We start from the raw sequence: 27848 nt of genomic DNA, 5'->3' as shown, positions 1-27848 counted from the left end.
GGATTGTGTCTTCACACATTTAGACTTCAGTGTCTAAATACCTTCTCAACTTTGAGTGGGGTTGCTTCCCCTCCTCAAGAATGTTAGGAGGGATACATTACTGATATTGTTAAAACCCCTCACACTTTGCTAGTCGGGTCTGCCTGGTATTATGCTCTAACCTCTCAGTGTAGCGAGTAATAAATTTTTCCCATTCTGACAGTTTAACTCAACACTTCCTCCCAGAACTGGACAATTCAGTGAAGCTTGCATTGTACGACATGACTCCTCAAGTCTGCCTTAAAGCATTGTTTTTTCTGTGTGGTAATTTATACTTTTATAGGATAGGACAGGACACATCATGAGTTTACTGAAGTTTAGATGTGAATCCTGGTTTGGTAAGTAAGTGACCTCAAAACAGAGCAGGAGTTTCCAAGAGGTGACTTAGCCCTGCTGCTTTACACACTTTTCCCCCTGACCCACTGATTCTGCCCAGCACTCTGAACCAAATCCTTTTTCCACTACAGCAGGAGTAAGAATGAAGGGACATGTCTGTTGATTCAAGATGCAAGAATATGACAAGTCTTTAGAGAAAGAAGACTGGAAACTAGGAGCTTTTATCTTTTTTTTTTTTCTTCTCCTGTAGCTTCTAGCTTCTTTGCAAGAAGAAGAATTATCTCCTCTCTTCATTTTGATATCTTGTCTACTGCTTTGCAGACACCGCCCTATGAACTTGACGGTGTTTTTTTCTATACCAAAACCTAGGTTCTGTTACATAGAAATTTTCATCCCTTTCCTAAATAAGCTTTTCTGGAAGAAGTGTGAAGAAAGAGTGAGAGATTGTAGAACATTAAAGGAAAACAAATATGCAAAGTTTACACATTAATCTACATAAATTCTTATTCCAGCTTGTGAGGTAGAGTGATTTTGTTTGATGCAGAGGAGGTGGAGTCTATAATGATGATTTCTTTGCTGGGATTTGCAGCCAGCTGGGGTGGAGGTGTGCTCTCTGTGCTACCTTCCCAGAGCACGGTGCCTTTTAGGGCACGTCCCCACATGTTCACTCACTTAAACGGTGTTCACCTGACCTGTTCAGCTGTTGATTTCAAAATACCTTACATGTTGCTTTCCAGAGGAATTCAGAGATACATAAGAAGGATGATTGCTTCTCAATTCTGGGCTTCAGAAATGAACTACTAGAAGCCTAGGGCATCGATGCTGTGTGAATTCCTCGGTGCCGTATAGGGTCTTTGTGAGGGGCAGGCTCCGGGTGAGCTACTTCTAATTAGACACACCTTTGGGTTGGGCTATTTTGGCAACTAAGTACTTCATGAGGCTCAGGGTACGGTCTGCTAGGGGCAAGTGATTTTATTTTGTGTTTTTACATGTACTTCGATCAGCTGATGCACTGATGGACAGTCTTCTCTGTGGCAGTCCAGGGGCAGAGGAGTCGTGACCTGCAGTGAGCCTTCCCTGAGGTTTTCCAAAGTGAGGATCGCTGGCTTTCAGGCAGATAGGCAAGAGAAAAAAAGGCACGTGCTATGGGGGTGCCTTTATTTGGGGACAGCAAGCCCTTCTATTTCCGAATCTGGAGTGGAGTAAGTCAAAAGTTGCAAAGCAAAAAATCCTGGGATAAACACCTGGATGAAATCTACTTACTGCAGCAGAAAAGGTACAGTGTGTTTCAGCCTTCTTCCCTTTCTTCTGCTGCTCTCTCCCTGCAGCTGATTCTCACTCTTTTCCCTTAGGCTTTTCTGCCAGTAGATAAACTTTAAACAACCCTGGAGCACTTTTCTCTATCAGATTTCTTCTTTCAAGGTGGAATGCTTCTGAAGTTCCAATCTTATCTGCTTTCACAGGTGGGTTTACTAGGTCGCAATTTAATTACCCTGAGTGCCGGACTCCAGTCACAAATTAATAATGTACACTCTTGTCTTCCCTGCTTCATTGGCAAAGCTCATGAGAAAATACATGAGGGTTTGATTTCCTTTAGTTATTATTAAGAGTGTGTGTGACACATACGCTGCAGCCAGCTGAAATAATGGCTTGGTTTTTGCAAGGATTCTGCTTTCTTTTTCTCTAAAGGTTGCCCTTGCTGTGGGATAGAGTGGATTTAATGTTGTTCCACACCCTGGTGGTCAGCCTCTTGCTGGGGTCGACTGCTGTCCCTCACTCCCATGGCCCAGGTGTCAACACATACAGCGACTCCTGTCAGATTATCAAGATTTCCTGTGTCTTCACATGTAAATACTGAGTCAAGGCTGTTTGTTACTACTGTACAGGGTTGCTTCCTCTGCACACAGCCATGCAGGACTATTCATGGAAATCCAGCTGAATCTGTTTTTCATTGTTCCTTGTAATTTCTGCATGCACAAACTCTACAGTACTCAAATAACAAATTGCTTCCAGTCCCTTGTAAATTTTTTTCTTTCATAACAACACTTTGAACATCTCTGGCGACAAAACGGTGGCTGTGTGGGACAAAATCTAACTATCTATACACAGAAATAAGTAGGATAGTACCTTAAGAGGGACAAATGTACATATCTGTCTGTAGACATAAAAACTTACATATATCATCATCTAACTCCTGACCAAATAACAGAAGCCTGTTCTATTATACTTCAGAGAAGTGTGACTTAAATATGCGTAAAAGGGGAGGGACAGTGGGAACATTAGTGTCTCCACAGAATGCTGAAGCCTTTACATTTTAGTATATCCATGAAAAGCATCACAGGTAACTGAAAACTGAGTTCTCAGATATTCTGTAATATCCAAATGAAGGTGTGCCAAAGAAAAGTATAAATATATCAATATTTTTATAATTATAACATTAACTTCATGTTTTTAAGTCATTGAGATATGGAAGGGACATCTGGACATCTCTGTCTAACCTCTCCCTTGAAGCTGGGCTACTGCCAGCAACAGATCATGCTGCTCTGGCTTTGTCTAGCTTGGTCTTGAAAGCCTCCCAGGGCAGAGATTCCACCGTACTTTTAGGTACTTGTTACAGGGTTGTGGTAAACTCCTAGTGAAAAAGGGTTTTTCCCAAATGTTCAACCTGAACCTCCAAAATCATTATTTGATGCTGTAGCCCCTTGTCTTACCATCTGTTGTTACCAAGAAGGGTTTAGCCCCTTTTGTTGCTCCGTTTCACATAGGCTGCTATTAGATTGCCATTCAGCCTTCTCTTTGCCTGACAATCCTGGTTAGTGATGTGCTGCAGGCACATGAACATCTTGTGTGTTGCTACACATCAAGGGAATCAGAAAAACTGTTAGGCATATAAACACTTCTTCATAAACTTCTCTTAGAACACTACAGTGCAACTCCAGTGGTCCCAAAAACTAACATTTTTGGTCTTCTTTATCAGACTCTGTGTAAAACCACATTTTCTGCTTATGATATTCTTGTCTGTGAAATCAGTGTTGCATGGGGACACAATTCTTCCCTTCTGTTTTAGCTGTTTCCCACAGCTTTCAACTAACATAATTAGCCTTCTGCTATGTGGTCAGAAATTCCATGGTGCCAATATGCAGATACTCTTCCTAAAGAGGGACGGGACCATTTCTCCCTCTTATTATCTTATCCTTTCCTTTCTTGTCCCCAGAGATGCTCAGTTTGAGGTGAAAGAAAATGAACATTTTGCAGAGGACTGGAATCAGTTTTATTGCTTTCATATTCTTAATTATGTCCAGATAAAAACCCAGAAACACCTGTGGTGCCTCATGTGTGGGAAGTACTCTTATAAAACTTTTGCTTTTGTGGAAAAACTGTTGTAAGCCAAGAGGGCTTTTACTTCATCCTGTCGCTTTGTTGTGTGGAATTGCAGTGTTATGGCTTCAGCTTGAGTTCTTAGTGTTAATGGTGCTGGAATACATACAGTAATAAGCAGCAATTAAATTCTGCTATTACCTTATTGAAAACCATTGGTAAATATGTTGCTATTTAACTAGTATGCTCTGACTGCACAGAGGAAGTCTGCAAGAGAACTGTGCTTTTTCCTGACCTGCATCTGGTGATGACGATACCTGAAAGCTAACTTCTTTGGTACTTAACTTGAATTTATTTTGCCTTATTTTGCTCATTTCTTTCTGTTCAAGGCTCTTGTTTTTAAACAGCCTGTGTGTTTTAAACAGCTCTGTGTGGAGTCCCAGGGAGAGTGGTCACATCTTGTATGTCCTTACCAGAATTATCTTTGAAAATAAACTCTGGGATCTACACAGCCTGGAGCACATGAACCTAAAACCCCAACACAGTTCATAATCATGGGGAACAAAGAGATAAATACTTATGAAAATTCAGACCTGACAGAGGTGAAAAGAAATCACATGCCTGTCACAGTCTAATAGATCTAATAGATCTTCCAGAAACTGAGAGCCATTGCTTGAGTTTTGTTTTGTTGTGGGTTTTTTTGTAATCTGGTTTCCAGTGTAAGATGTTCTAAGGAAATGTGAACAAAATCTCCCTAGCATGTAATTTTAGAAATTCCACCATATGAGAATTGCAGTGTTCATAAAAAATAACTAGTAAATGAATGAGAGGAAGGAAGCACATGGATCCAGGACAATTGTTATGTTTTTCTCTGCTGTAGCCTGCCTCTATAATTTTGGTTGATTTAATAATCTATCTTCTGTGTGTCTCTTCTCTCTCACAGCTGCTGCTTAAGAATTAGCGGTATCACCTGGCCTTCATGGGATGCTCTGAGGCTTGATTATTCTAATAATGATAAAACAGTTGTGTGATACATTAAAAAAAAAAAAAACCAAAGCATTTTTACACATTAGTTAACTATAGAAATTTGCGCTATGAGAAATAGCGCATTAGAGGTGCTTGGGATAATTTGCGTAACTAGCAGAAGGCCATGGTCATTCCAAACATATTGCAATAAAAAGTTTATATCCCCTCTAATTTCCAAATCTTTTTGTGGCTCTTCAGTCTTACAGATATAATACTGAAGTGCTTTGCTTACCCTGAAAACGAACATGGCACAAATAAAAAGTAGCTCAGCCTGACACTAGTAAACTAAGTTGCTGAAGAGCTGTACAGGGACCCAGAGAGCCTGCAGCTTCTAGACAAGTCTCTCTCAAGCTGGTGGTGAATAAGAGATATCGCCATAGTTTTGCTGTTTGTCTAAACAACTTCCCTGAGTTTTCAGTGCACAAATTCACACAGGACTGTCCTGCTTAAAATCCACAGTGTCTGTCTCCATATGAATCTGTTCCTTTGCTCCCAAAGGTGACTGTGCAATAAAGATGCCATCTCCCAGCTCCACTGCTGCCCTTGTGCTGTGTCTCAGTAACAGCTTCTGAGCAGTCCAGAGGCAAACAGCAGCCTGTTGGTAACTCTTCTGCTCCATGAAGTAAGATGAAGTCAAAGCAGCATTTCTGGACTTAAGCTGTTACACTTTCATCCTAATGGAAGTTTTAAGACTAATAACAGGCAAATGTGCCTCCTTAATTTTGCAGGTGTAAAGGTCCTGCAGAGCTCACATTTTGCCAGCAACACACAGGCACATGCACAGCTGCCCTCAGTGCCTGAGACACGGATTGGGCTCACAGATTGAGGAAGCAATCTGCTACCTTAAACTTGGCTATAGGTTTCCTTGTGAAGAAGTAAACATGAAATTTGTGTTCTGAAAATTAAAAACAAATCCTACTTAAATTTAAGAAATTGTTGGCGAAAACTAATTAGACACAGGGTAAGGAACACAACCTAGAATAAAACTGGAAAAAAAAAACCCAACACCCAGGCTGGAAGTTTTGATGCAGGATGAGGTTTATGCTTCAGAGAACACATTTGTTTTATGAGTAGCTCAGTGATAATAAATAACAACTAACCTCTGCTGAACTGATAATCCAGTTCTAGCATGAGATTGTTCTTAGGATGGTCTCAGATGCAGAACTTTAAAAAAGGAAATTAATGCAGGGAGTTTGCCCAGCTGGAAGTGACTAAGATCTCTATTGTTTAGTGTGGTAGATGGCTAAATAGCTGAAAGGAGAAGGCTTCCCCATCAATTTATTCTCTAGTAGAATCAGCAATTAATAACCTGTTTAATTTATTTTCAGGCACGCTCTGTTTACTGTCAGCTGAGGGGGCTTTGGCATACATGCACAAGAGATTCCAGTTAATTTGCTGAGCCTTGCTGTCGGTGCTGAAGGGATTTGCTGACCCTGACTGCCCAAGGCCCTGTTATTTGCCTACTTTTCACTTCATGCTATTACTTCCTAACTCATTTTTTAGCATCTTGTTAGGTGATCACTCTGATCCTTTTTTTCTGGCTCCTTGGCTTTCTCTGAGCACTTCTCTGCTCTCTTGAAGTCTTACACATGTTTACATAGACATAATAGCAGAAGGAAGGAAGAAGATTAATCTTCTCTGGCAATTGCATGATGAAGTGCTGAGCATGGATATTCTGAACACCACAAGAGGGGAGGAAAAGAAAGTTGAAATAATACCCTGCTGATGAATTTATAGCTCAGTTAGATAGAATTGCTTTAGACCCTCAGTAACTGACAGCCTTGGGGATGAAGCATGAAGCTAGCAGATGCCAAACTTAAACTAGAGCAAACAATAAGAAAATTGCATACAGTGAATGACTCAAGTAGCAGAATCTGAGAAGGGAAGGGAAGAAAGAGATGCTCCATTGCACCTCTGGTGAGCTCAGCCTTGAAAAAGAATCTTCAGATTGGTGGTTGTCCAGGCAGTTCACATATTTAACTTATTTCCTTGTTTTAAAAGAATAACCTTATAAATCCAAATTCTTCTTTTCATAAGAGTTAAGACTTATAGACTTGCCCTTGCATTCTTTTCCTCTTCATAAGTGTAGTGAGAGGGATGCTCTCCAAAAGAAGTGTTTAAGAAGCTGTAAATCGGAAAGGGTACATGGTACCAGCAGAAACTGCTTGTGAAATCCTTAACCTTGTTTAAAAGCATTTTACATGACTCCCTCAGTTAGAATCTGACCTACATTCTATCTGCTCCTTTGTTTCACAATGAATTTTCAGTTATCCCTTATTTTGTCCTCACCTATATTGAAGAACAGCTCACAGCTTCCTAAGCATATAATTGAATCATCTGTTAAGAAAACTGACTGACAGTAATGCATGATCGAGGCTTACCAAGTGCCTCAGCCCAGCTAAGTTCCTTAGCTCAGTAAGAACAACTCAGGAATGCTTCCAGGTGGATACTGTTGTGTTTTTTGTTGCCCATCAGAACTACTGGCTAGCTGTGTAGCTGTGCCTGTCCTAAACTGATCCTGCCAGGCAACATCGGTATTGCCTAGTGTCACAGACCTAACTCAGCTGCCTCAGGAGCTGAGTGCCCCTTGACTCCATAGCTGATGAAGAGAATGATTTAGAACAGGAGCTTAACTTAGATGTGCTGATTATCGTCTGAGTGTCTCAACAGGTCTCTGCTGAATCATTCTCCGAAAGCCACCCACTCCATCCAGTGACGCAATGGCACTTTACAGAAACTCAGCGTCTGCTGTAGGCAGCGCTGTTAAGAGACTAAGGTACAGATTTCACCTGCTGCTGCTTTGACACACAGGAACTAGAGTTGTAAAATTCATGCTGTGTTTGATGGGTCTGGAAGAAAATTGGTTAGATATGCAGAACTTAAAGAAATTCAAATGTTTTGAAGTGTATAGATTCAGTTGACTTTGTTTTATTTTTATATTGGTGAATTTGGCTCATCTAGTACCTCGCATTTATACACTCAGTACATTGCTGTAATGTATCAAAAAGGATTTGATAATTATAATGGTATGTTTTAAATGGGAGCAAATTATTTCCCCAAATATGGGACAGAAAATTAAATGAGAGTAAAAGCGTATGGTATAAACATGTAAGTCAGGGACCTTAGAGGCATCAGGGGTAGTGTGCCACAACACCTACTAACCTTTCTGGGTTCTTCTCCAGCCTGCTGTTTGGCCTGGGATCTCCAGTTCTTTAAGCCCAGTTGGAGGTTCCTACATAATTAGAAAGGTTTGACAGTTTTGCCCTAAATTTCTGAAAGGTGAGTATATCAGTTATTAGGTATCTCCCTCTTTGCAGGCTTGTAGTTTAATTAGTTGTTTATAAGGGCTTTGGAGAATTTTGTGAGAAGGGTATTGTGTTTGTGTCCTCCCACATTGTCTCTTGCCCAATCATTCCTCCTATCTGAAGTCATTTGAGGGATAAAGGCCTGCCCAGTAAAACACTAACGTATTAATTGTAGCAGTGTTTATACTATAGAAACCCCACCTCCTTCTCACGTCCTGCCTCTGACACTTCTATTTTCAGGAACACAGGGTCTTTCTCAGCCAGGCTAATAGCAGGGGTAGCAAGCTTGCCTTGCTGATACCTGCCCTTATGCTTTTGCTCAGAGTGCCTTTTTATTTTGTTCCTGCTTGCCTGACCCCAGGTGCAGTGTTCTCATCAAATCATCTTGTAATTAGCAACTAAGGCAACTGGCACGTGAGGAAGCTGAAGAAGGAATGCTTCTCAAAGCAGAAAGGCTGGGAGTTTGAAGGACACACAAAAATATCTCAGAATGGCTCCCTGGGTGGTTCAGGTTGATTCTTCGTATTCTGAACGTTTTTATTTCTCCTATGTTCTTCAGCATTTTTCTAGTCTAGTTTCTAGTGACTTAGGTAATGAGGTGCTGCCAGTGACAGGAAATGCTCCTTTTGTGGAATGATAAATATAATGTTCAGTTATTCTTCTATTACTTGTAGCATATGCCCATTAATTTACACTTATTCAAATTGCTCCTATTTATCTAACCTGTCCCTTTGTTTTGCTTTATCCCCCAAGTCCTCTCAAGTGTGTCAGTATCTTTCTGCTACAAAGGTGTGCAGAACTTCCACGTTTGAGGTGGATTAAATTCAGAGATAATGGTGTATCAAATGTTTTCTTTTGCTGTGAGATTCTATTGTGCATAAAAGAATCACTTAAAGCAAGAAATGTACATTTCTGTAAGCACCAGAAGGTATGTTGCCTGTTTTCCTATAGTTTTATTTTTAAATTATCCATACCTAGCAAGCACAAGTTCCGAGAAGACTTTTGTGCAATAGGCCATTTTATATTCTCTGTCTCTTTCTCTGATCTGGGGTTTCATGTGACTAATGATAGAGTTATATTCATAGATAACGTATTCTAACATCAGTGTTATCACTTAATGCAAAACACCTATTTCTTTATATAGTAGTAGCCTTATAAACTGTATCCCCAAAGTCTCGTTAACACAATAACCCCAGAATACAAGGAAGACCTTTGGGAGGTCACAAGGAGAAAGCAGTGAATGTATCTCCAGGTTTGACTAATGCATTTGTCCCATATGCTTTTTGTGCATCTCTGTGTTTGTGTGAAAGACTAACATCCATCTGTTGGTGGCTGTTAGATGGTAGTAAAAGGACAGACAGGGACAGGTAAGAAAATGAGGGCTGCCATTCTCCTTGTTCATAACAGCTTGAATTTATTGTTGTTTTACTGTGCTCCTTAAACTTGTTCAACATCACACGTTACAGCTTGACCTGAGCCATGCTAGATATATTAATCTATCTAGATTTTTTCTATTAATAATAATATATATAATTCTTTAATTATATAATGTATATTATATAATATGAATAATATATAATATTATAAAAATAATAAAAATAATTATCTATTAATCAATAGATTAAAAATCTGTACTACAGGAAAGCAGAGGTGAGATAAAAGCACAAAATTTGCTTTGTGGAGAAATCTCCTATGTGGAGAGAGGAATCTTTATTCAATACTGAAAATTTGTGAGATATAGTCTGTGTCTTTGGGTTTGAGGGTGTTTCTTCCCCTTAAATCTTTAGCTCCTGAACTTGGGCTACTAGAATTCTTTATTTGCATAAAAACAAAAATCAGAAAGCCCCACTCCAAACCACTTTTTATGAATGTAAAGTATATTCTCAAAATATTAGAGGATAAAATAAATATTTACCCCAAATTTGTGGATTTTGTCCTATTTTTTGTGATTTTTGGGTGGCTAACTCATCATTTTGAATATTGGCAAAACCTGTTTGGATGCTGAGCAAGCGGTGTGGCAGGTGGCTCTTTGCAATGTCCCCTTATGTACTTAGGCACACTGAGGAGAATTCCAGCTTTCAGATTTTGCCTCATAACTTGTATGATGAGGAGCTACATTTCAGAGCTCATTCTTTTAATTATGCCATAGGAAGTGTTGCTACAACACCAGGTGAATTCTTGTTTGTACTTTTTCTTTTCCATTCCTTATGGGAGTAATTAAGATTCTGACCTTTTTACAATTTATTATGCTGTGTAAAAAAACAAACAAACAAACAAAACCCCAGAAACCACACAAACCACAAACTACTGCCTTTTTCTGGCCTCTGAGATACCTAGTCTGCTGGCAGGAAAGATATCAAATGACCCATCATTCGCTGTCTTCTGTGCCTCAAAATATGAGCTGTGTAATGCAGAACATGGTGGTTGCTGGTTTCTCCATCCTTCCCTCTGCTGCCGCCGCACGGTTGAGCATCGTGAGCCAAGCAGTGATAAACTACCTGGGTTTTTAGATCTGCACTTTCCTGCTTTTCCCGGTTCTTTTCTTGATTTATTTTTTTGCATTCAAACAATACCTCAGACAGTAAGTGTGCATGACCTGTCCGTGGCGATGCTGAGGATACATGCTAGTCCAGGCAAAGGCCATGCTGGCTCTGCAGAGAGGCACCACGTACCTGACTGCGTTTCTTATCAGCCAGTTTTTCTTGACTGCAGGATCTGGGAATCCCCGCTCCTCCAGGCTGCCAAAGAGAACAACCTCCCAGCCATCAGGAAGCTTCTCACTGATGGAACATGTGATATCTATCAGAGAGGTAATGATTATTTGCAACAAATGGCTTCCTGTGGAAGGCAAGAGCCTGCTACAACAAACAGAGTAGTATGTACGTTGGTTTGCTGCAACATTCGCGTTAGCAACCTCAAACTGCTGAAGTCTGTGTCAGCAGCTTTGCAACCAAGTGAGTTTTCTGACTTGGCGAGCTCATCAAACCCTGCAGGAATGGTGAAGATCAGAGATTTACAGCTTGAATGGGCCTTTTGTCTAGAGGGACCACGGGAGGTGATTTGCTGTGGAAGGTGGCCCGTGGAAGGGATGGGTGCTCGTTCGCTTCATGCCAGCGTCTGCTGTTCCTTACAAGCACCCAAGTCCCTGTTCAGCTATCAGGCTTTGATGAAGGACAGAGACTGTGCAGTTACATGGCTGTGACATGACATCTGATGAGGTGGCACCCGGCAGTACTTGAGGGAGGACCTAGCACTCCTGCAATTCTCCACCCCAATAAATCCATTTCTGCTTTTGTCCAGAATAGGTGAGCATTTAGATGACTCGCATGCTTCTGCTGTTCCTAGGTGCGGTGGGGGAGACTGCCCTTCATGTAGCTGCCTTGTACGACAACATGGAGGCAGCAGTGACTCTGATGGAAGCAGCTCCTGAGCTTGTCAATGAGAGGATGACTTCAGAGCTCTATGAAGGTAACACCTCAGGGAAGGAGGATGGGCAGGATTCGGCAGGGGAGAGAGGGGGTACTACCTGTACATTTAGGGAAGTGACCTATATGGTTCCTGGTTCAACATATTGCTGAACTGTTACACAGCAAACCAACATACAAATGGGACCATCTGTGGAAGGCAGAATTATATTAAAGCCAGGTACAGACATGTGCAAACATGCCAATGCGCAATTGACAAACCCGCAGCCACAGGTGAGCCTGCTGCTGTTGCGGGATTGCCAGGGTATGTGCAGTCTGCTTTCTGGCATGCTCATGTGTAACAAAGGGGATACCCACCTGGTCTCCTCTGAAAGGAGAAAAAACTAGTTCTTTGGCTGACAAAGAATGGGGATTGAAAACAAATGTGGCCACTGCTTTTGAGTCTAGACTCTGAGCCAAGTTTTTAAAAAATGGTTCTGACTACCAATGCAGGTATGCCAGACAGAATCTTGAAACCACTAAAATAATAATGATGAGGTTTAAAACACTCTAATACATAGAAAAATTAAAGTAAATCTTCTTTGGGAGCTTTGTTTTGACCTAGCCTTCATGTCTCATGAAGGAACATATAGTCACGCAGCTTTCAGTGTGCTTCCTGGAAGAGTGTGGCATGTCTTGTTTTCCCCCAGAAAAAATCTAGAAAGTGTATCCTGTTGGTTTTTTTGGCAGGTTGCGAAGTCAGTTTTCATGAACCCATAAAAAGTTTTAAGTAGAATGGGACCTCTAAAAAATCTGTAGTCCAACCCTCTGCACACAACAGGGGCAACTTCAAAGCTAAATCATATAGTCCCTGGGGATGCAGTCCCAGACACCTCAGATTTACCATGACTGAAATGTGAACTGCAGGCTACTGATCAGCCTGAAAGTGCTTCCTTGAAAGGCAAGGTTTTATTTCTGTGTCTTACAGGGCAGACGGCTCTCCACATTGCAGCAGTGAACCAGAACATCCCTTTGGTGAAAGCTTTACTCAAGAGAGGGGCCAACGCCTGCACGGCACAGGCCACTGGGCATTTCTTCAGGCGCAGCTCTCAGAACCTTCTCTATTTCGGTACAGCCTTACCTCTCCCCCTGCAGCTACGGGTGGGAGCTGGCACAGTGATGAGGGAATATAAGGGAGGCTTGCTCTAGTCCTCATCTGAACTGGATAAGCAGAGGCTCCTGTCCCCAGGCATCATCAGTCACACACCTTTTAGCAGACAATAAGACTCCTCCTGAATATGTAAATACTACATAAATGTAAATGTATAAATCATACACATTTTATACATTTGCATGTATACAAAAATATATATTGCATTAAATTATAATTTATTTTCTTCCTATCAGCATATACTACAAATTTTCCTGATTTCAAATAGGACAGAGTTAATTTTCTTTTCAGTAGCTGGTGCAGTGCTGTGTTTTGGATTTATTATGAGAATACTATTGATAGCACATTGATGTTTGCAGTTGTTGATAGGTAATATTTATACTAAATCAATGACTTTTCAGTTCTTTAGGTCCTGCCAGCAAGAGGGCTGGAAGGGCACAAGAAATTGGGAGGGGATGCAGCCAGGGCAGGTGTCCCAAACTAACCAAAGGGCTATTCCATACCATAGAATGTCATGCTCAGTATATAAACTGGGGGGAGTTGACCAGGGCCAGGCGATCGCTGCTCAGGGACCAGCTGGGCATCGCTCAGCGGGTGATGAGCAGTTTTATTGTGCCTCACTTGGGTTTTTTTCCTTTTCCTTTTGGATTTTATTACTCTCTCCCTCTCTTTCTCCTCTTCATTACTAGTATGACTACTACTACTATTATTATTATCATTATGTTTCATTTAATTTCAAGTATTAAGTTGTTCATATTTCAACCCATGAGTTTTATCTTTTTCCCAGTTCTGCTCCATTTTCCACCAGGAGAGAGGGGAGAGCGAGCAGGCAGCTGCCTAGTTCTTAATTGCCAGTTGGGTTAAACCATACCACTTGTCAACCTTCTTATGAAGGTGATCCCCTGAAAAGAATACTTCTTCCTTTGTGTTGTGTGGGGCAGGTCTTTTTTTCCCTTTCTGAGTAGATGAGGAGTGGGGCAGAAAACTTGCAGGTTACCTGAAGTAACTCTTCCTTTCATATCTTCTGGCTTCATAGCATGGATAGCCTTCCCTCAGTGTGCTTCAACCTCTCCTGCCTCCTGAGGTCTTAATGTGGATTCTCCCATTCCTTTCTCTGCAGGAGAGCATGTTTTATCATTTGCTGCCTGTGCGGGAAATGAAGAAATTGTACAGTTGCTCATTGAAAATGGAGCTGACATTAGAGCTCAAGATTACCTTGGTATGTGCTGTGAGACCTAGTGATGTGCATACAGTGGATCTGGACACTTTAAACCAGACTGTCATCTGTGCATGCACGTGTTTTTCTCTCATTGCAAACAGCTGTGAGATGAGAGATGCAAGAAAAATGAAAGTAATCAGTCAGTTGTGCCAGTCTTTGCATGGGGCTGGGCTACTCAAAATACTTCGTCTGGTCTGCTTCCTTCGTAGGTAACACTGTCCTTCACCTCCTGGTTCTCCAACCCACAAAGACGTTTGCCTGCCACATGTACAGCCTGATACTTTCCTATGACAAGAGCAAAGAGGGACCTGGATCACTTGAAATGATTCCTAACAATGAGGGGCTTACTCCCTTCAAACTGGCTGGAGTTGAGGGCAACACTGTGGTGAGTTGGTGTGACACGGTTGCCCCATACATAAGAGAAATGGAGAACTTGAAATAACATCAACCAGACCGTGAGGGAGTGTGTGCATGTCCTTAGTGGGTAGAAGATACATAACAAATCCCTTTTCCTCTTTTTCCTTTTTTGCCAGAAGTCTCTTGTAGGACCAGAAAACCCTTTACAAGAAATTTCTTTGTCTTAATGAAAAAAACAAGTGCTTAAGTTATAGAACTTTACACCAAATTTTTGAAGCATTTGAGTTAAAAAGATATTAACAGAATGATCCACCCCAAGTAATTTTTTTGAAATTATGACTGAAATTATACTCTTTGTCTAGATTTCATTACCCTAAATGTGACACATGGGAAACTTCTTCATGTATCCACAGGCATTTATTCATAGGCAAGAATTCAATATTTAATGTAAAATCTCATCCTTCCACTTAATGAAAAGGCAGAGGTGGTTAGTGTTTCTTCTGTAGATCCACGAAGGACAGGGTCATTTCTCTTGCAACACCTCTTTCCTCATAACATATAGAAGATTATAAAAGGTATAAAAGGATTTTTTTTCTAATTCACATATAATTCCATATGAAATCTACTGTCAAGATTTATAACTGTGTCAAGTAACTTCAGCGGCTTGATTAGACTTTAGAGTAAAAATCACTCCTTTACTTCAAGCATGAGCTAATAGTCCAATGGGAATCAGAATTTCTTCCACTTCAGCTGCTCTAATTGTTTCTGGGAGATATGAGAACTACAACAACTGCAAAGTTCAAGGAAAATACACTGCAGTTAAGGGCTTTTAACAATTTTATCAGTTCTCATTGCAAACACACTATATACTGGGAAGTTTCTAATATTCTCAACCCTCTTCTTTTCTCCTCAGATGTTTCAGTACCTTATGCAGAAGCGCAAGTACAACCTCTGGTCCTTTGGCCCCTTGACCACTGTGCTCTATGATCTCACAGAGATTGACTCCTGGGCTGAAGATCAGTCTTTCCTTGAGCTCATTGTCTCAACCAAGAAGAGAGAGGTACCACGTGATTTCTATGTGCAGGCCACAGTTATAATAAAAGGAGAAGAATGATGAGGTTAAAGGTTCAAGGTCTATACTATTGCGTAGAGCAAGGGCTTTGTACCACGTGCTGCAGGGAATACATGAAACACATCAGCTTATTCATGATCTAGCTACATCCAGTGCTTCCTATACCTCATTCTGAGGTGTGAAACTTGCAGGTGATTGGAAGAACTTAGTATGAGCAAACTACAAAAAAAGACACTGTGGGATTCAGTGAAGGGTTCTCTGTCTTTCACCAGGCTCAAAGAGATCAGTAACAAGTATCTTTAAAGTAGCTCTAGCAAGTAGCTTTCTGTAACCAATACTGATTGACTCTTAGGATGTCCCTGTGAGACACAACTGTGTTCAGAAATCCTAAACGGGAGTGCATTTTGAAACCACTCATTGTTATTATCCCTTAATCTAATGACAGGTTATGGCCCAAAACAAAATGGGCAAATATCTCTGCTTTAGGCTCAAAAACTTGTAAAGGGTTCACTAAGATAAAAATAACTTGATGGCAAGCTTAGATCTTCTTAAGACTTTCAAGGTGCACTACCCTATCAGTTGTAATTACCTTAAATAATCCTAATAGAATAGGAAATTAATCAGAAGACACTTTAATTAGCACAATTCCTCCCATCCTGTGTTATTTCAATCTAGCAAAATTTTAGCCAAACTCCTCTAACAAAAGTTCCAGCTACTGGAGAGCTTTGCAGAGCGTGGAGGAAATCTGTGAAACTCTCAGATGCTTTTACTTAAAATCCTCTAAATTTCTGTGTGGTGATGTATTTGGAAATTCAGGGGAAAGCAGTCTCTGTCAAAAAATAGAACAACCTCAGACACTGTCCAGAAGACTAAACCATAATCCTGAAAGAAAGCAGAATATTGTGCCTCTGTCTTATCCCAAAACATACAGTGCATGCGCATCCAAGATTCCTCATTTCAGATAACGTGTCATCAAATACCAAGAGTTATTATGATTTCTTTATTTTCCGTAATGCTCTTAAGTATGGGCATTTACAATTTTTGCGTGTATAACTAGTAATTCTTTTTTGCGTTTGATGTATGTTTGGCCCGAAATGTTTGCTGTTTCCTCCAGAAGAACGTTGTGTGTCATCCCATCCTACCATACCTTCCCAGTCCAGTACTGGATTAGAGGAGCATTTTTAGGCCCCAATCTGAAGAAGGTTCCTCTTTTATTAAGGGGGTTGCATACATAAATAGGTACTAAGATATATTTTCTGACCCATAAGTGGATGAAAAGTGGAAAAAATAGAAGGCAACTGAGCTACAGGAAGATTAAAGTGTCAAACTTACATCATTCCTTTGAAAATGAAATTTACTCTCCTATGGAAAACATTCTAGAATACAGACTTCTACAGAAAAGGGAAGACCTAAGGCTATCTAGCTAGGTTAATTATCTCTCACTTAATTTTGATTCTTTAGGATATCCCGTAGGCCATTCAGGAGTTCTGTTACTCATGTCTGTCTACTGAAACATACATATTCCTTGCACTTTGCCCAGTCTGTTTTTGGCTGCCTTAGAGGCAACAGGCCAAGGTACCAAGAGAAAAACATCCAGAGTGCCATAAGGAGTTTTCCTTTAACCCACTCATGCCAGTTTGACTTGCGCCTCCTTTTGGCTTATTGCAGTGTTCCCCTAAACATCACTGTAGGAAGTAGGTCTAGAAGATTTTAAAAAAGTGTGTGGGTTGAATTCATAAGCAAGATGTAAACTATACCCTGTTTGCCTGACTTATTTGGAAAAATGTTCCAGTTCCCTTACCCTAAATCATCTGATACAGATGCAGATAGCCTTGTAAAAGATAATGGGATCTTTCTTAAAACATGCTATCAAACACTATTTTAAATAATACCTTTTATTTTCTGCAACACATCCTCATGTATTTACATTCATGGACTTAGATTATAGGTCTGTCTCAAGTGTTTATATACATCCAGGCCTACACAGACAACAAACTTATTCCGGTATCTAACATGGGTTTTTTTGCATTCCCACTGGCATTCAGGAAATATCTTTTTTTCTTTTTTTCAAAGCTCTTCACCAGCAAACCGAGCAAATCCAAACCCACTTGCCCATTCCAGTTTTGCAAAATAAGTTCAGCTTCCTAATGCCAGCTAGAGTAGTTGAGACTAGATTGCTAATATTCTCCCAGGGAGCAGTGTGAATGATGCTTATAAACAAATGCCCTTATGGCAATTAATTCCTTCTTTCTATCCTTCTCAGGCACGTCAGATCTTGGACCTAACACCTGTGAAGGAGCTGGTGAGCCTGAAGTGGAATATGTATGGTCGTCCCTATTTCTGTTTCCTGGCTTTATTCTATATACTCTACATGGTCTGCTTCACCATGTGCTGCGTCTACCGGCCTCTGAAACCCCGAGCAGGCAACAAAACAAGCAGCAGAGACAACACAATCTATGTCCAGAAAATGCTGCAGGTACTGTGCCTACAGGAGCCAGGGCCACAGGGGCCAGACTGGGCAATTCTCATCTAACCTACTGAACTGGGGAGCCCAAGCCTTTCCCAGGTTCCCACTACTTGTCCGACACCCTCCCCTCTTTCTGCCAGCTGCCCTTTGCCAGCACAGAATGTGCAGCATGGTCAGTTCCCTGTGCTGGGGCTGGGCTGGTTCCTGTGCCCTTGTCACACCTAGCCATATTCATTACACTAATGGGCCTTCTTTTCCTCCATCCTCTAGTTTAATTTCATTTCACTCCCTGTAAAGTGTCATTTTAATTTCCATTCACTTTTTCTTTTTCCCCTCCCCCTGTCCCCCAGGAATCATATATGACATACGAGGATGAGCTGAGGCTGGTGGGGGAGCTGATCACAGTCATTGGAGCTGTCGTGATTTTAATCCTTGAGGTAAGAGAAACAGTGAGCTAGATACTTTTGAGTTTCATCAAGACAAATTTTACATGCTATACAAACAGGAGTTTGTGCTCACAACTTGGTAGGGGTTATTTGCTTAGTCTAAGGGCTTTGATGTGTCTAGGGCAATAGATGTTGTCAACAGTATCTATCCAATGAAACAGAGACAGTGTCCTAATAAGACTCCAGGCGCAGAAGCAGCAGTTGGAAGTACTGGCCGCGCTCTCAAATACCATTTGCAGGGTAACAACACAGTTGCCTTTAGCAGCATCTGTAGGTCCAGCTGAATCCCAGCTGCTTCATGAGGTTCTTAGAGATTCTTTACCCAGCACACCTAAATACTCATGTGTTTAGTGCTGGGTGAAGCAACTTCTGAGCATACACAGAAAGGTTTCTGTTTAATTGGAGATCAGTGACTGTACAGATCTATATAGGAGCCGTGCTCAACCAGAGTTCTGCGGTGGGCATGTGTAGGTGTTCTCCTTACCATGAACTCTCTCTCAAAAAAAGGAAAAGTTCTTTAAAACAATACTCCACTTGATTTTGTTATGATATGTAATATAAGACTGAAACTTCTATATGAGAAAACTCAAATGATGATGCCAGGGAGAACTGAAATCAAACGGGGCTTGTTAACAACTTTCTGTCTAAGCCATGTGTGTTCCAGAAGGGCAGGTCCTTCTTCTTGCATTTGGTCAGGACTCTGGGGCTACACTACAACCAACACAGAGAGAATTATAATAGACTTCTTTGATTCCTCAAGGTCTTTTGCCTTCATTTCTGAGGCTCAGCTGTTTGTATGATCTTCTCTCAGTAATCTGTATGAACTTTGGGCTCACACCTCTCTGCTACAACATCTCTCTGCCACATACCAAAGCCTCTCTGTTTACCCAGGCAAACAGAGTTTTTTCTTAGGTTTTCCAGCAATCTCTGTCACATCCCAAGAGGGGCACACCTGACTCAATCATTCTGTTTCTAAAGTAATATAAAATTCAAACTGTGAACCTGCAAACAAAGCAGATGCATTTGGCCTGAAGATCCTGTGAAGATTGCCCATTACCATGACATTTAATAGTAAAATTGAATCCATTTGTGTCCTAAAGTCAATAGGATGTCTCTTTTAGATCCCAGATATCCTTAGAGTTGGAGCAGCAAAATACTTTGGACAAACCATCCTAGGAGGACCTTTCCACATAATTGTGTAAGTACACCACCTCTTGAGTCTAATAAATATAACATAATATCTCTCATTTCCCCCACTGCTGTCTTTTGCTAGTTGAGTCACTTTCTCCAACCTTTTAAAGTATTCCTCATCTTGATTTTTTTCTTCCACTGGATTAGTTGGTGTGTAGGAAGCTAGGCGACTAGACAGGTAGAATTGATGGTGCTAAGAGGTCTCTGCCTGTGGAGCTGGTGGCTGTATGTTCCTGTCTTGGAATTTTTTGAAAAGAAAACAAAAAGGAGGGTAAGAGGATCTCCAGAGGGCCTGGGTGCCATCCAGAGGGACACTGATAGGCTTGAGAGATGGGCCTATGCAAACCTCATGAAGTTCAACAAGGCCAAGTGCAAGGTCCTGCATGTAGGTTGGGGCAATCCCAAGCACAAATACAAGCTGGGCAGGGAACGACTGAGAGCATCCCTGGGGAGAAGGACTTGCAGGTGCTGGGGGACGGGAACTTCCACATGGCCCAGCAATGCACGCTCGCAGCCCAGAAACCCAGCTGAGCCCTGGGCTGCATCCCCAGCAGCGTGGTTGAGGGATAGGGCTCTGCCCCTCTGCCCCACTCGGGTTAGATCCCCTGCAGCACTGTCTCCAGCTCGGGGCACCCAGTATAAGAGGGACCACGGACCTGTTGGAGCGAGCCCAGGGAAGGCCACGAAAATAATCAGAGGGCTGGAGCACCTCTCCTATGCAGACTGAGAGGTTTGGGGGGTTTCAGCCTGAAGAAGAGAAGGCTCCAGAGAGACCTTATCCCAGCCTTCCAGTGCCTAAAGGGGCCAACAGGAGAGCTGGAGAGGGGCTTTTTACAAAGGCATGTAGTGATAGGACAAGGGGAAATGGTTTTAAGCTCAAAGAGGGTAGATTTAGGTTAGATATTGGGAAGAAATTCTTTACTGTGAAGGTGGTGAGACACTGGCACGGGCTGCCCGGAGTAGCTCCGTGGATGCCCTATCCCTGGCAGGGTTCAAGGCTAGGTTGGACAGGGCTTGGAGCAGCCTGGGCTGGTGGGAGGTGTCTCTGCCTTGGCAGGGGGTTGGGTCTAGGTCATTTTAAGGTCCCTTCCAACCCAAACCATTCCACGATTCTATCTATAAAGATTACTTTACTGAACTTTTTTCACTGTCTCTTCTTTCTTTGCAGCATCACATATGCTTGCATGATTCTGGTAACCATGGTGATGCGTCTCACCAGCACAACTGGCGAGGTGGTGCCCATGTCCTTTGCCCTGGTGCTAGGGTGGTGCAATGTCATGTACTTTGCACGAGGCTTTCAGATGCTCGGACCCTTTACTATCATGATCCAGAAGGTATAAGACACAAACAAATATGGGTGTTACGCACTTCCTGACACATCTTTGCAGATATGGAGAGCTGAAAGAACACTTTTTTTCCCTCAGGACTCTAATGGGAAATGGGCAAGTTCTTGCCTGCACAGAGGGTTTGGGACTTTCACATTCTCTCTTTAGAGCAGAAGTTTCCTTCGGTCTGCTCATGGTCTTAGAATGTGGGAAACTGTTTACATGGGGTTGCATTGTCACTTAGTGGAACGGTTGGGCCTTATGGTGGGTTCTGTCTGCTCTACAGATGATATTCGGAGATCTTATGCGCTTTTGCTGGCTCATGGCTGTGGTGATACTAGGCTTTGCATCAGGTGAGTCTACAAAAGGAAAACAGCAATGCATTACCCCGCCAACTTCTTTAGTATGAATGAAGTGCATGGGTTTTGGTTCATTCTCGGGTTGCCCGCTGAGTTAGCTGGTGGAGGTTATGATGATGTATAGCTTCTATTTCTTGGAGCACAGTCCCTTTCCCAGTACCAATTTCTGTTCTCATGAGTTTTCAACTCTTGTTCTTTCCAGTGTAACAGGAATTAGGACGATCCAGATAATTCCACGTATATATATTTATGTCAAGGTTTAAAAACATACTGCTTTTATGGTATTTGTCTTTGGAAAATGAGAATAAGATACACAACTTTACTATTTGAAGAAGAAAATATGAGTATTTTGAGAACAAATAATCAAAGTAATTCTTAGTCATTTTATAATACAGATCGGTGACTCTAGTCAGGGGTTTGTCCTTGTTATGCTGGGTACTGCACTAGCATAGAAACATATGCAGCTGCTTCCCAGACCACTTCGTGTTGTCAGCACCTCTTACAGGGACCCTGTTGTTCTTGGGATGTGATTCCTGTTATTAAACACTCTCTTTTCCACCCCGTTGCTCTCCTCTAGCTTTCTACATCGTCTTCCAGACAGAGAACCCTGAAAAACTTGGGCAGTTCTACAACTACCCCATGTCCTTGTTCACTACCTTTGAGCTGTTCCTCACTATCATTGATGGCCCTGCAAACTATGATGTGGACCTGCCCTTTATGTACAGCGTGGTATACTTTGCCTTCGCCATCATTGCTGCCCTCCTTATGCTCAACTTGTTAATTGCCATGATGGGTGACACCCACTGGAGAGTGGCCCATGAGCGGGATGAGCTCTGGAGAGCCCAGGTAATGTGATTTACATGGTAGGGAGTTCTCTTTGAAAGTTGTCCAGGGAAAATGTGCTAGACAGTGCAATTACTTACTCTGCCACCCGAGCTCTAAAGGAGGTACTTTGAAACCTTTCCCTGACCTTCACTTTTCTCAGGGGCTAATACAAGAAGCCATGTCCTTTTAATTCTGTTTTACAGCTTCTGTATATCATCCACCAAATTTCTTTCACCCTTGTTATGAGTCTGAAGTGTCTAAGCACAAGACTACTCTTCTGCACATCTTCCCATGTGAAACTGTTCTCCAGTACATCTTTGCCATGCAGGCATACATACCTTACTTCAAAAAGCAGCTAGAAGCCCATCCAGTCTTTCTGGACCATTCTGTGTCTCCTTAGCTGTTTGTTCTTTACGCACGGAATCTCTTGATAAATAGAATTAAAGTTGCAATTTTTTTTTTTTTTACAAGTCACATTCCTGTGTAACTGAAAGTTATAATTATAGGGATTGACTGAGGGGCAATAGAATACAAGGTAATGATTACAAGCAGGTCAGTAATGTCTTTTGATCCATTAAGAGAAGTTGGTCTGACTCTCTTGTTCAAAAGGCAAAAAATTCAGCCAGATCAGTTATATAGCTGCCTAACAGGAAATCTATTTTCTAGTATTTTTCTGTGGGAAAATAGTAAGTCAAATGGTTACATGTAGTTGTGTGGCCACATTGGGAAGTTCTGATGATAGCTAAGGCAGATACAAATACTGCCCTCTTCTCTAGCTTGCAAATTAACTATCCTACTCATTGCAATCAGGTAAAAAAGGAAAGAAATTTAACAGTGTTTTAAGAGCACCATTGATTCCTCAAAACACTGCACAATTAGGACTAAAATAGTGAATTTCCCTGTAATAAATGGAATATTGACTCTATGATTTTTTTTCATTACATGTGGAGCTGTAATGAAATATGTTAATGGGTCACTACGTAGGAAACTGATAATTTTGAAAGAGAGTCTGATTTTTTTTTTTTTCTAATTCATTCAAGTTCTTTCTTTTTTTCCTTTTTATTCTAAAGGTTGTTGCTACTACTGTGATGCTCGAGCGGAAACTGCCGCGATGTCTCTGGCCTCGCTCTGGAATCTGCGGGCGGGAGTATGGGCTGGGGGACCGATGGTACCTCAGGTGAGGTCTCTTCTAGTGTGCATGCATAAGGATCCCAGAGGAAGAATCCAATGTATGGATATATGGATGTTAGTAAGGAGCCTTTCCAGTGGCCTAGGGAGGAGTGTCTGGAGTCCTTCCCTTGCAGAATACAGATCCCAGTGTATTTTCTGTCTGCAATTGATAGACAAGCACTGTTCCCCTCAGAAAGCTCTGCTGTGCAGTTCCTTTTGAAATAAGCTGATGTTTTCTTATCCAGTAGTCACAAGAGACAGAAATTGCATGGGTTATAAGGCCTGATTTTTTCTTTCAAATTTCTTATGAGTACCACAGTACTTTACTGCTGGGTTTGGTTGTTCCTACGTTAGATGTGTGAAATGGCAGAAGCAACATCAATCAGTTAGGCATTCAGCATCAATGACCTGCACTATAGATGATTCAAAACCAAAACAGGAATAAAGGCAAGGTTTCTTTCTTGTGTGAACCTAGTAACTATGTTATACTTTGCAAAGACTGCATTATGTGGCAAAGTTTTAGGTCCAGGATTTCTGTTTAGGTACTGAAATAACAAATGAGCTATCTGTAGTCTAGGTAACACTAGATTCCTCATTGTTTCTGATTTTAATCAAAATTTATACAAGGGTGAAGAAAAATTAAACTTTGGGCATGTGTCTTTTCTAAATGCCTCATCTTTTGCTGACAAATCCAGAAGGGGGAGTGGTGGCTGTATGAAATGGGAATTTCTGCAGGTTTTAGCAGAGAAATTAACCTCATAGATTTTTTCAGATTTGCTGGGCAGAACAAGCAGACCTAAAGTGGTACCAATATGCAATGCCTTCAGTCCAGGGTCCAGAATATAACTTTGCAAAAGCAATATTCCAGTGACAATTCTTCATTGAATGTTCTGAGAAAAGTGTGTCAGTGTGATCTAGTTCTGTCGAATTACATGTATGCTCATTGTGTGTGCTGTGGTCCAGTATTTCAGAAGACAAGTTGTAAGTAGTGTAGAGAGGGGTTGGTGGAAGTGAAGCAGTTACATAAAAGTTCGACAGAAGATAAGTGACATCCTGAGGCTAGCAGCCATGGAGTGTCAGAGGAGGAAAGGCAAGGGCAAAGGAAATGGATGAATACACGCATATGTACAAAGGATCTGGATCTGGAGTCAGATGGGGCAGGTCTGCCAATAGCTTGCAGCTGGCAAAATAGAAGGGGCAAATGATGATCGGGAAATGAGTTAAAGGACAGGAAATCATGGGCAGATAAGTGTACTGAGGTCAATGACAGGGATGAAGGTCTAGGAGATAATTTTGTGCTAGCCACTGCTAGCACCATGCCTATAACCAGTTTCCTGCTTCCATGTAGATTTTCTGGAATGTCTGGGTCAGTAGACATATTTTTGGGAGTGTCTTGCTTCTTGTGGCTGCTCGGTCTTGTGGATAGACAGACACATTTCTATGAATTCACTTTGTTTTTTTAATCCTCTTAACAGAGTTGAAGACAGGGTTGATCCCAACAAACATAAGATGATGCGGTACACAGAAGCATTTAAGGCTCAGGATAGGGATAACTATGACAAAGGTTTGGAAAAGCTGGAAATCAATAGGGACATCCTGTACAAGAAGGAACTGACCACTCTGCCATTGTCACGGAGCACATCCAGGACTAGCTCTCACCGTGGCTGGGAGATCCTGAGGCGTAACACCTTGTACCAACTTGGTGGAGAGGTTGGTCATGCCATGGAAGAGGAGGTCTATGATGTTTAAGAAGCCTGGGATTTTTTACCTCACAACACAGATTACTTTTGCAACAACAGTTGTCTTCTCCAACTTTCATACAGACTCCAGCATGTTGCACACATTGGTCAGCCTTGAAGAACTCTGCTGGTGAACAGTTCATGGCATCTATGCTACAAGATATGAATGCAGTCTTTTCTGTCCTACATCTGAGTGTCTGCTGTTGCACTGATATTTGCACCAAGCTGATAGGCTTGTTGAGCTGTGATCTGTGGTGGTTTGTTATCCTTTATAAAGTCCTACAGAAATGAGTGAAGGAGGCCAGCATCCATTTAAAAGAGAAGTGATCAGTAAGACCTCTTCCAGACTGTTGCATACAGTATAATCTCACCCTCCAGTTCCACAAAATCCCAGTGCTTTCATAGCAGAGACCTGACTGAAGTTCTGTTTTACGATCTGGTATGGAACTGAGAAAAACCTTGTAAGCCCCTGCTTGGGGACGAAGGTAACTGTGACACTGTGACGATTAAAAGGACTGTAACTACTGAACTGGCATGCAGGGCCTGACAGACTCTGCCCTCTGAGGAAAGGCAGTCTCTGTGAACTGCATTTTCAACGTTGCTACCTTGGCAGGACTGTTGGCTTGGTTTGGTTTGCTTCTTGGGAGGGTGGGTGTGTGTATTGGTATGGTTTTGTTTATATTTTATTTTATTGTCACTCAGGTGAATGCACTATAAGCTTTTGAAAAGAAGTGATTGCTATTCCTGGGAGGATTCTGAAGGGTCTGAAGTGGGAAATTCTTTTCCTAATGAGAGCATGTATAACCTGGTTAGGTGACACTTAGTAGCGTGAAATTTCAGCAAGAGCTGTTAATCTCCCGAGTGAGCTGAAGCGCCTCTTTTGTTTTCTGTGGAAGAGTAGGATTCTGAACCATAGCTCTCTGGCTTGTAACTGAGCCATCAAGGCTGGGTTGAGCTACATATATGAGCTACAACATAGCATTGAAAGAAATGGAGAGGAAATGTTGGGTAGATGAGCAAGCTATAGCACAGGCAGTTCAGAAACTGGTGCACTCTCTCTCTGAAAGTCTAAAACTATGCGATGAACGATGGAGTCATCCACACAGTTCCCTCCCAGGCACAATGCTGTGCCAGTCTGTTAATTTGTCATCTGCCTAGGGCCACTTAAAGAAAAATGGGGAACTGGTCACGGAAATGGACTGTCATTTCAGGCTGCTTTGTATTCTCAGAGAATGGACTTTCTTTCCAATAGCAGAAGTGGAAAGAAATCCGTGGTCTTAACATTTCCTTCCAACAGGACTAGTAACAGGCTTTGTTGAAGAAACCGAGGATTATTATCTAGCATGAGATTTTGAGCCAAATTGTATTGAAATATCACTACAAATATCTCCTCCATCTCCTCGTTTGCAGGTGCTGTAATGGGCATAATGATCTTTGTGATTATGTGTATTTATTTCAGTATGTTCTTCCCTTATTTATGTTCTGGTGGAAGACTGACAGAAGACTGGCTGGAATTCAACCGCGTTCTTTTGAGTTGACTCATTTTGTTGAATTGGAAGTGTTGCCTGGTCTCCTACTGAAGTATTGTCAGCCCTTCCCGAGATCCTTGGGGTTTGTATTGGCGGCCTGTGGAGATGGGGCCATGCGGTGTGGTACCCAGCGCTGCAACCTGCTGCTCTGGTCGTAGAGGAATTTTCTTTCACTGTGGATGGGCGATACCGCTGTTGTCCCCCGAGCGGGCTCGCTCCCTGGTGCCCCTCCCCACACCGGCGCTGCGCCCCGCCCCCCGCGCCGCCCCCCGCTGTCAAAGGCCCGCACGGTTTATGCAGTTCGGCGTACAAACCCATCAGCCCCCCGCGGTTACAAGCCACCCAGATCCGTCACTCCTCAGTGCTCCGTCCCGTCTGTCTTACGTTCTCTCGCTTCGCGCCTTCATCAGCCCGCGCGCTCAGCCTCCCCCTCTGCCGGGCAGGGGGGTTTCTCGGGCCGCGGGTGCCGATCTCCCCCCGCCGCAGCTGCCTTTCCCCGGCTGCACCGAGCTTTGCCCGGGATGAGCCTCCCCCTCCCCCCCCCGCCCGCTCGCCCCTGGGGGCGCTGCCTCTGCGAGGGGCCTTTTTTGCACAACGGCGTTTGCCGGCGCACACGGGGTTCGTAGCCTGGATTAACCCTTAACAGCCCGTTCGCTCCGCCTGTCTCAGTCAAACCGCCGACACACGTCCAGCTCCACCCGGCACCCGCTGCGGCCGGGAAGGGGGACGCTGCCGCCCCCCCCCGCCAAGGGCAGCAGCAATGCCACCAGTTTAAAAACCTGCAGAAATACAATGGAGTCGCTTATAGCTATTTCTACAAAAGTACTCCTCTTTGTGACAAATAACAATAATAATTAAAAAGCTAGTTTGTAGCATAAGATGTTTAAGCCCTGGTTCTGATTTTGTGTTCTTCATTCCTATAAACAATAATGAGAATGTTGATCTTGGAACTCAAAGAAACATACTGACATTGCAGGAGGCAGAACAGAACTCCTTTAACAGTGCTGGGCCGTGAGAGATTTCCGCATCTGCTCTCCATAAAAAGAAAACAAAAATCCAATAGCAGATATATTTAAGGAAGTACCTTCTCTTGTAAAATTACACTCTGTGATAGTTAGCTTTCAGACTCTTTGCTCAGAGCAGCATCAGAACTGTGTGATTTATTTCCTGTCTTTGGAGTTGCCTAATGTAAATAAGATAGAAAATAATGGAATATTTTGGGTGGGAAGGGACCTTTAAAAGCCATCTAGTCAACCCCCTGCAGTGGGCAGGGACACCTTCAGCTAGATCAGGTTGCTTAGACCCCCTTCCAATCTGACTTTGAAGTCTTCCAGGGATGGGACCTGGGCACCTCACTGGGCAACCTGTGCCACTGTTTCGCCACCCTCATGGTAAAAAAATTCCCCGACTATTACTGAAACTTGGCTTCCAGTTTCCTGAGGTGACTTGCATATTAAAAAAAAAAAAATCCTGGAAAAAGATCGTATTTTACCAATAGTAATTGATTCTCCAGCCTTTTTGTTGATAATGCGTGGTGCAGAGTATTTTTA

At 42.2% G+C, this 27848-nt stretch overlaps 1 protein-coding gene across 2 annotated transcripts; it reads left to right on the top strand.

Moving 5' to 3' along the window:
- Window positions 1–1421: 1421 nt before the first annotated feature.
- Window positions 1422–26514, top strand: LOC102054500 (transient receptor potential cation channel subfamily V member 6). Of its 2 annotated transcripts, XM_005436935.3 has the most exons (15): window positions 1422–1651; window positions 10737–10834; window positions 11370–11492; window positions 12417–12557; window positions 13720–13818; window positions 14028–14203; window positions 15089–15235; window positions 17511–17723; window positions 18065–18151; window positions 19282–19358; window positions 20520–20685; window positions 20963–21029; window positions 21613–21881; window positions 22931–23037; window positions 24506–26514. In XM_005436935.3, the coding sequence occupies exons 1-15, from the start codon at window positions 1521–1523 to the stop codon at window positions 24777–24779; spliced, it is 2175 nt and encodes a 724-aa protein (XP_005436992.1). In that variant the 5' UTR covers window positions 1422–1520; the 3' UTR covers window positions 24780–26514. The 2 variants fall into 2 exon arrangements, with proteins under 2 accessions (XP_005436992.1, XP_027657818.1); XM_027802017.2 differs by lacking the exon at window positions 1422–1651 and having other exon boundaries at window positions 10135–10834.
- Window positions 26515–27848: the final 1334 nt, after the last annotated feature.

Source organism: Falco cherrug, chromosome 5 (genome assembly GCF_023634085.1).
Source record: "Falco cherrug isolate bFalChe1 chromosome 5, bFalChe1.pri, whole genome shotgun sequence".
Classification (NCBI taxonomy): Eukaryota; Metazoa; Chordata; class Aves; order Falconiformes; family Falconidae; genus Falco; species Falco cherrug.
This window is presented reverse-complemented; position numbering and strand designations above follow the sequence as displayed.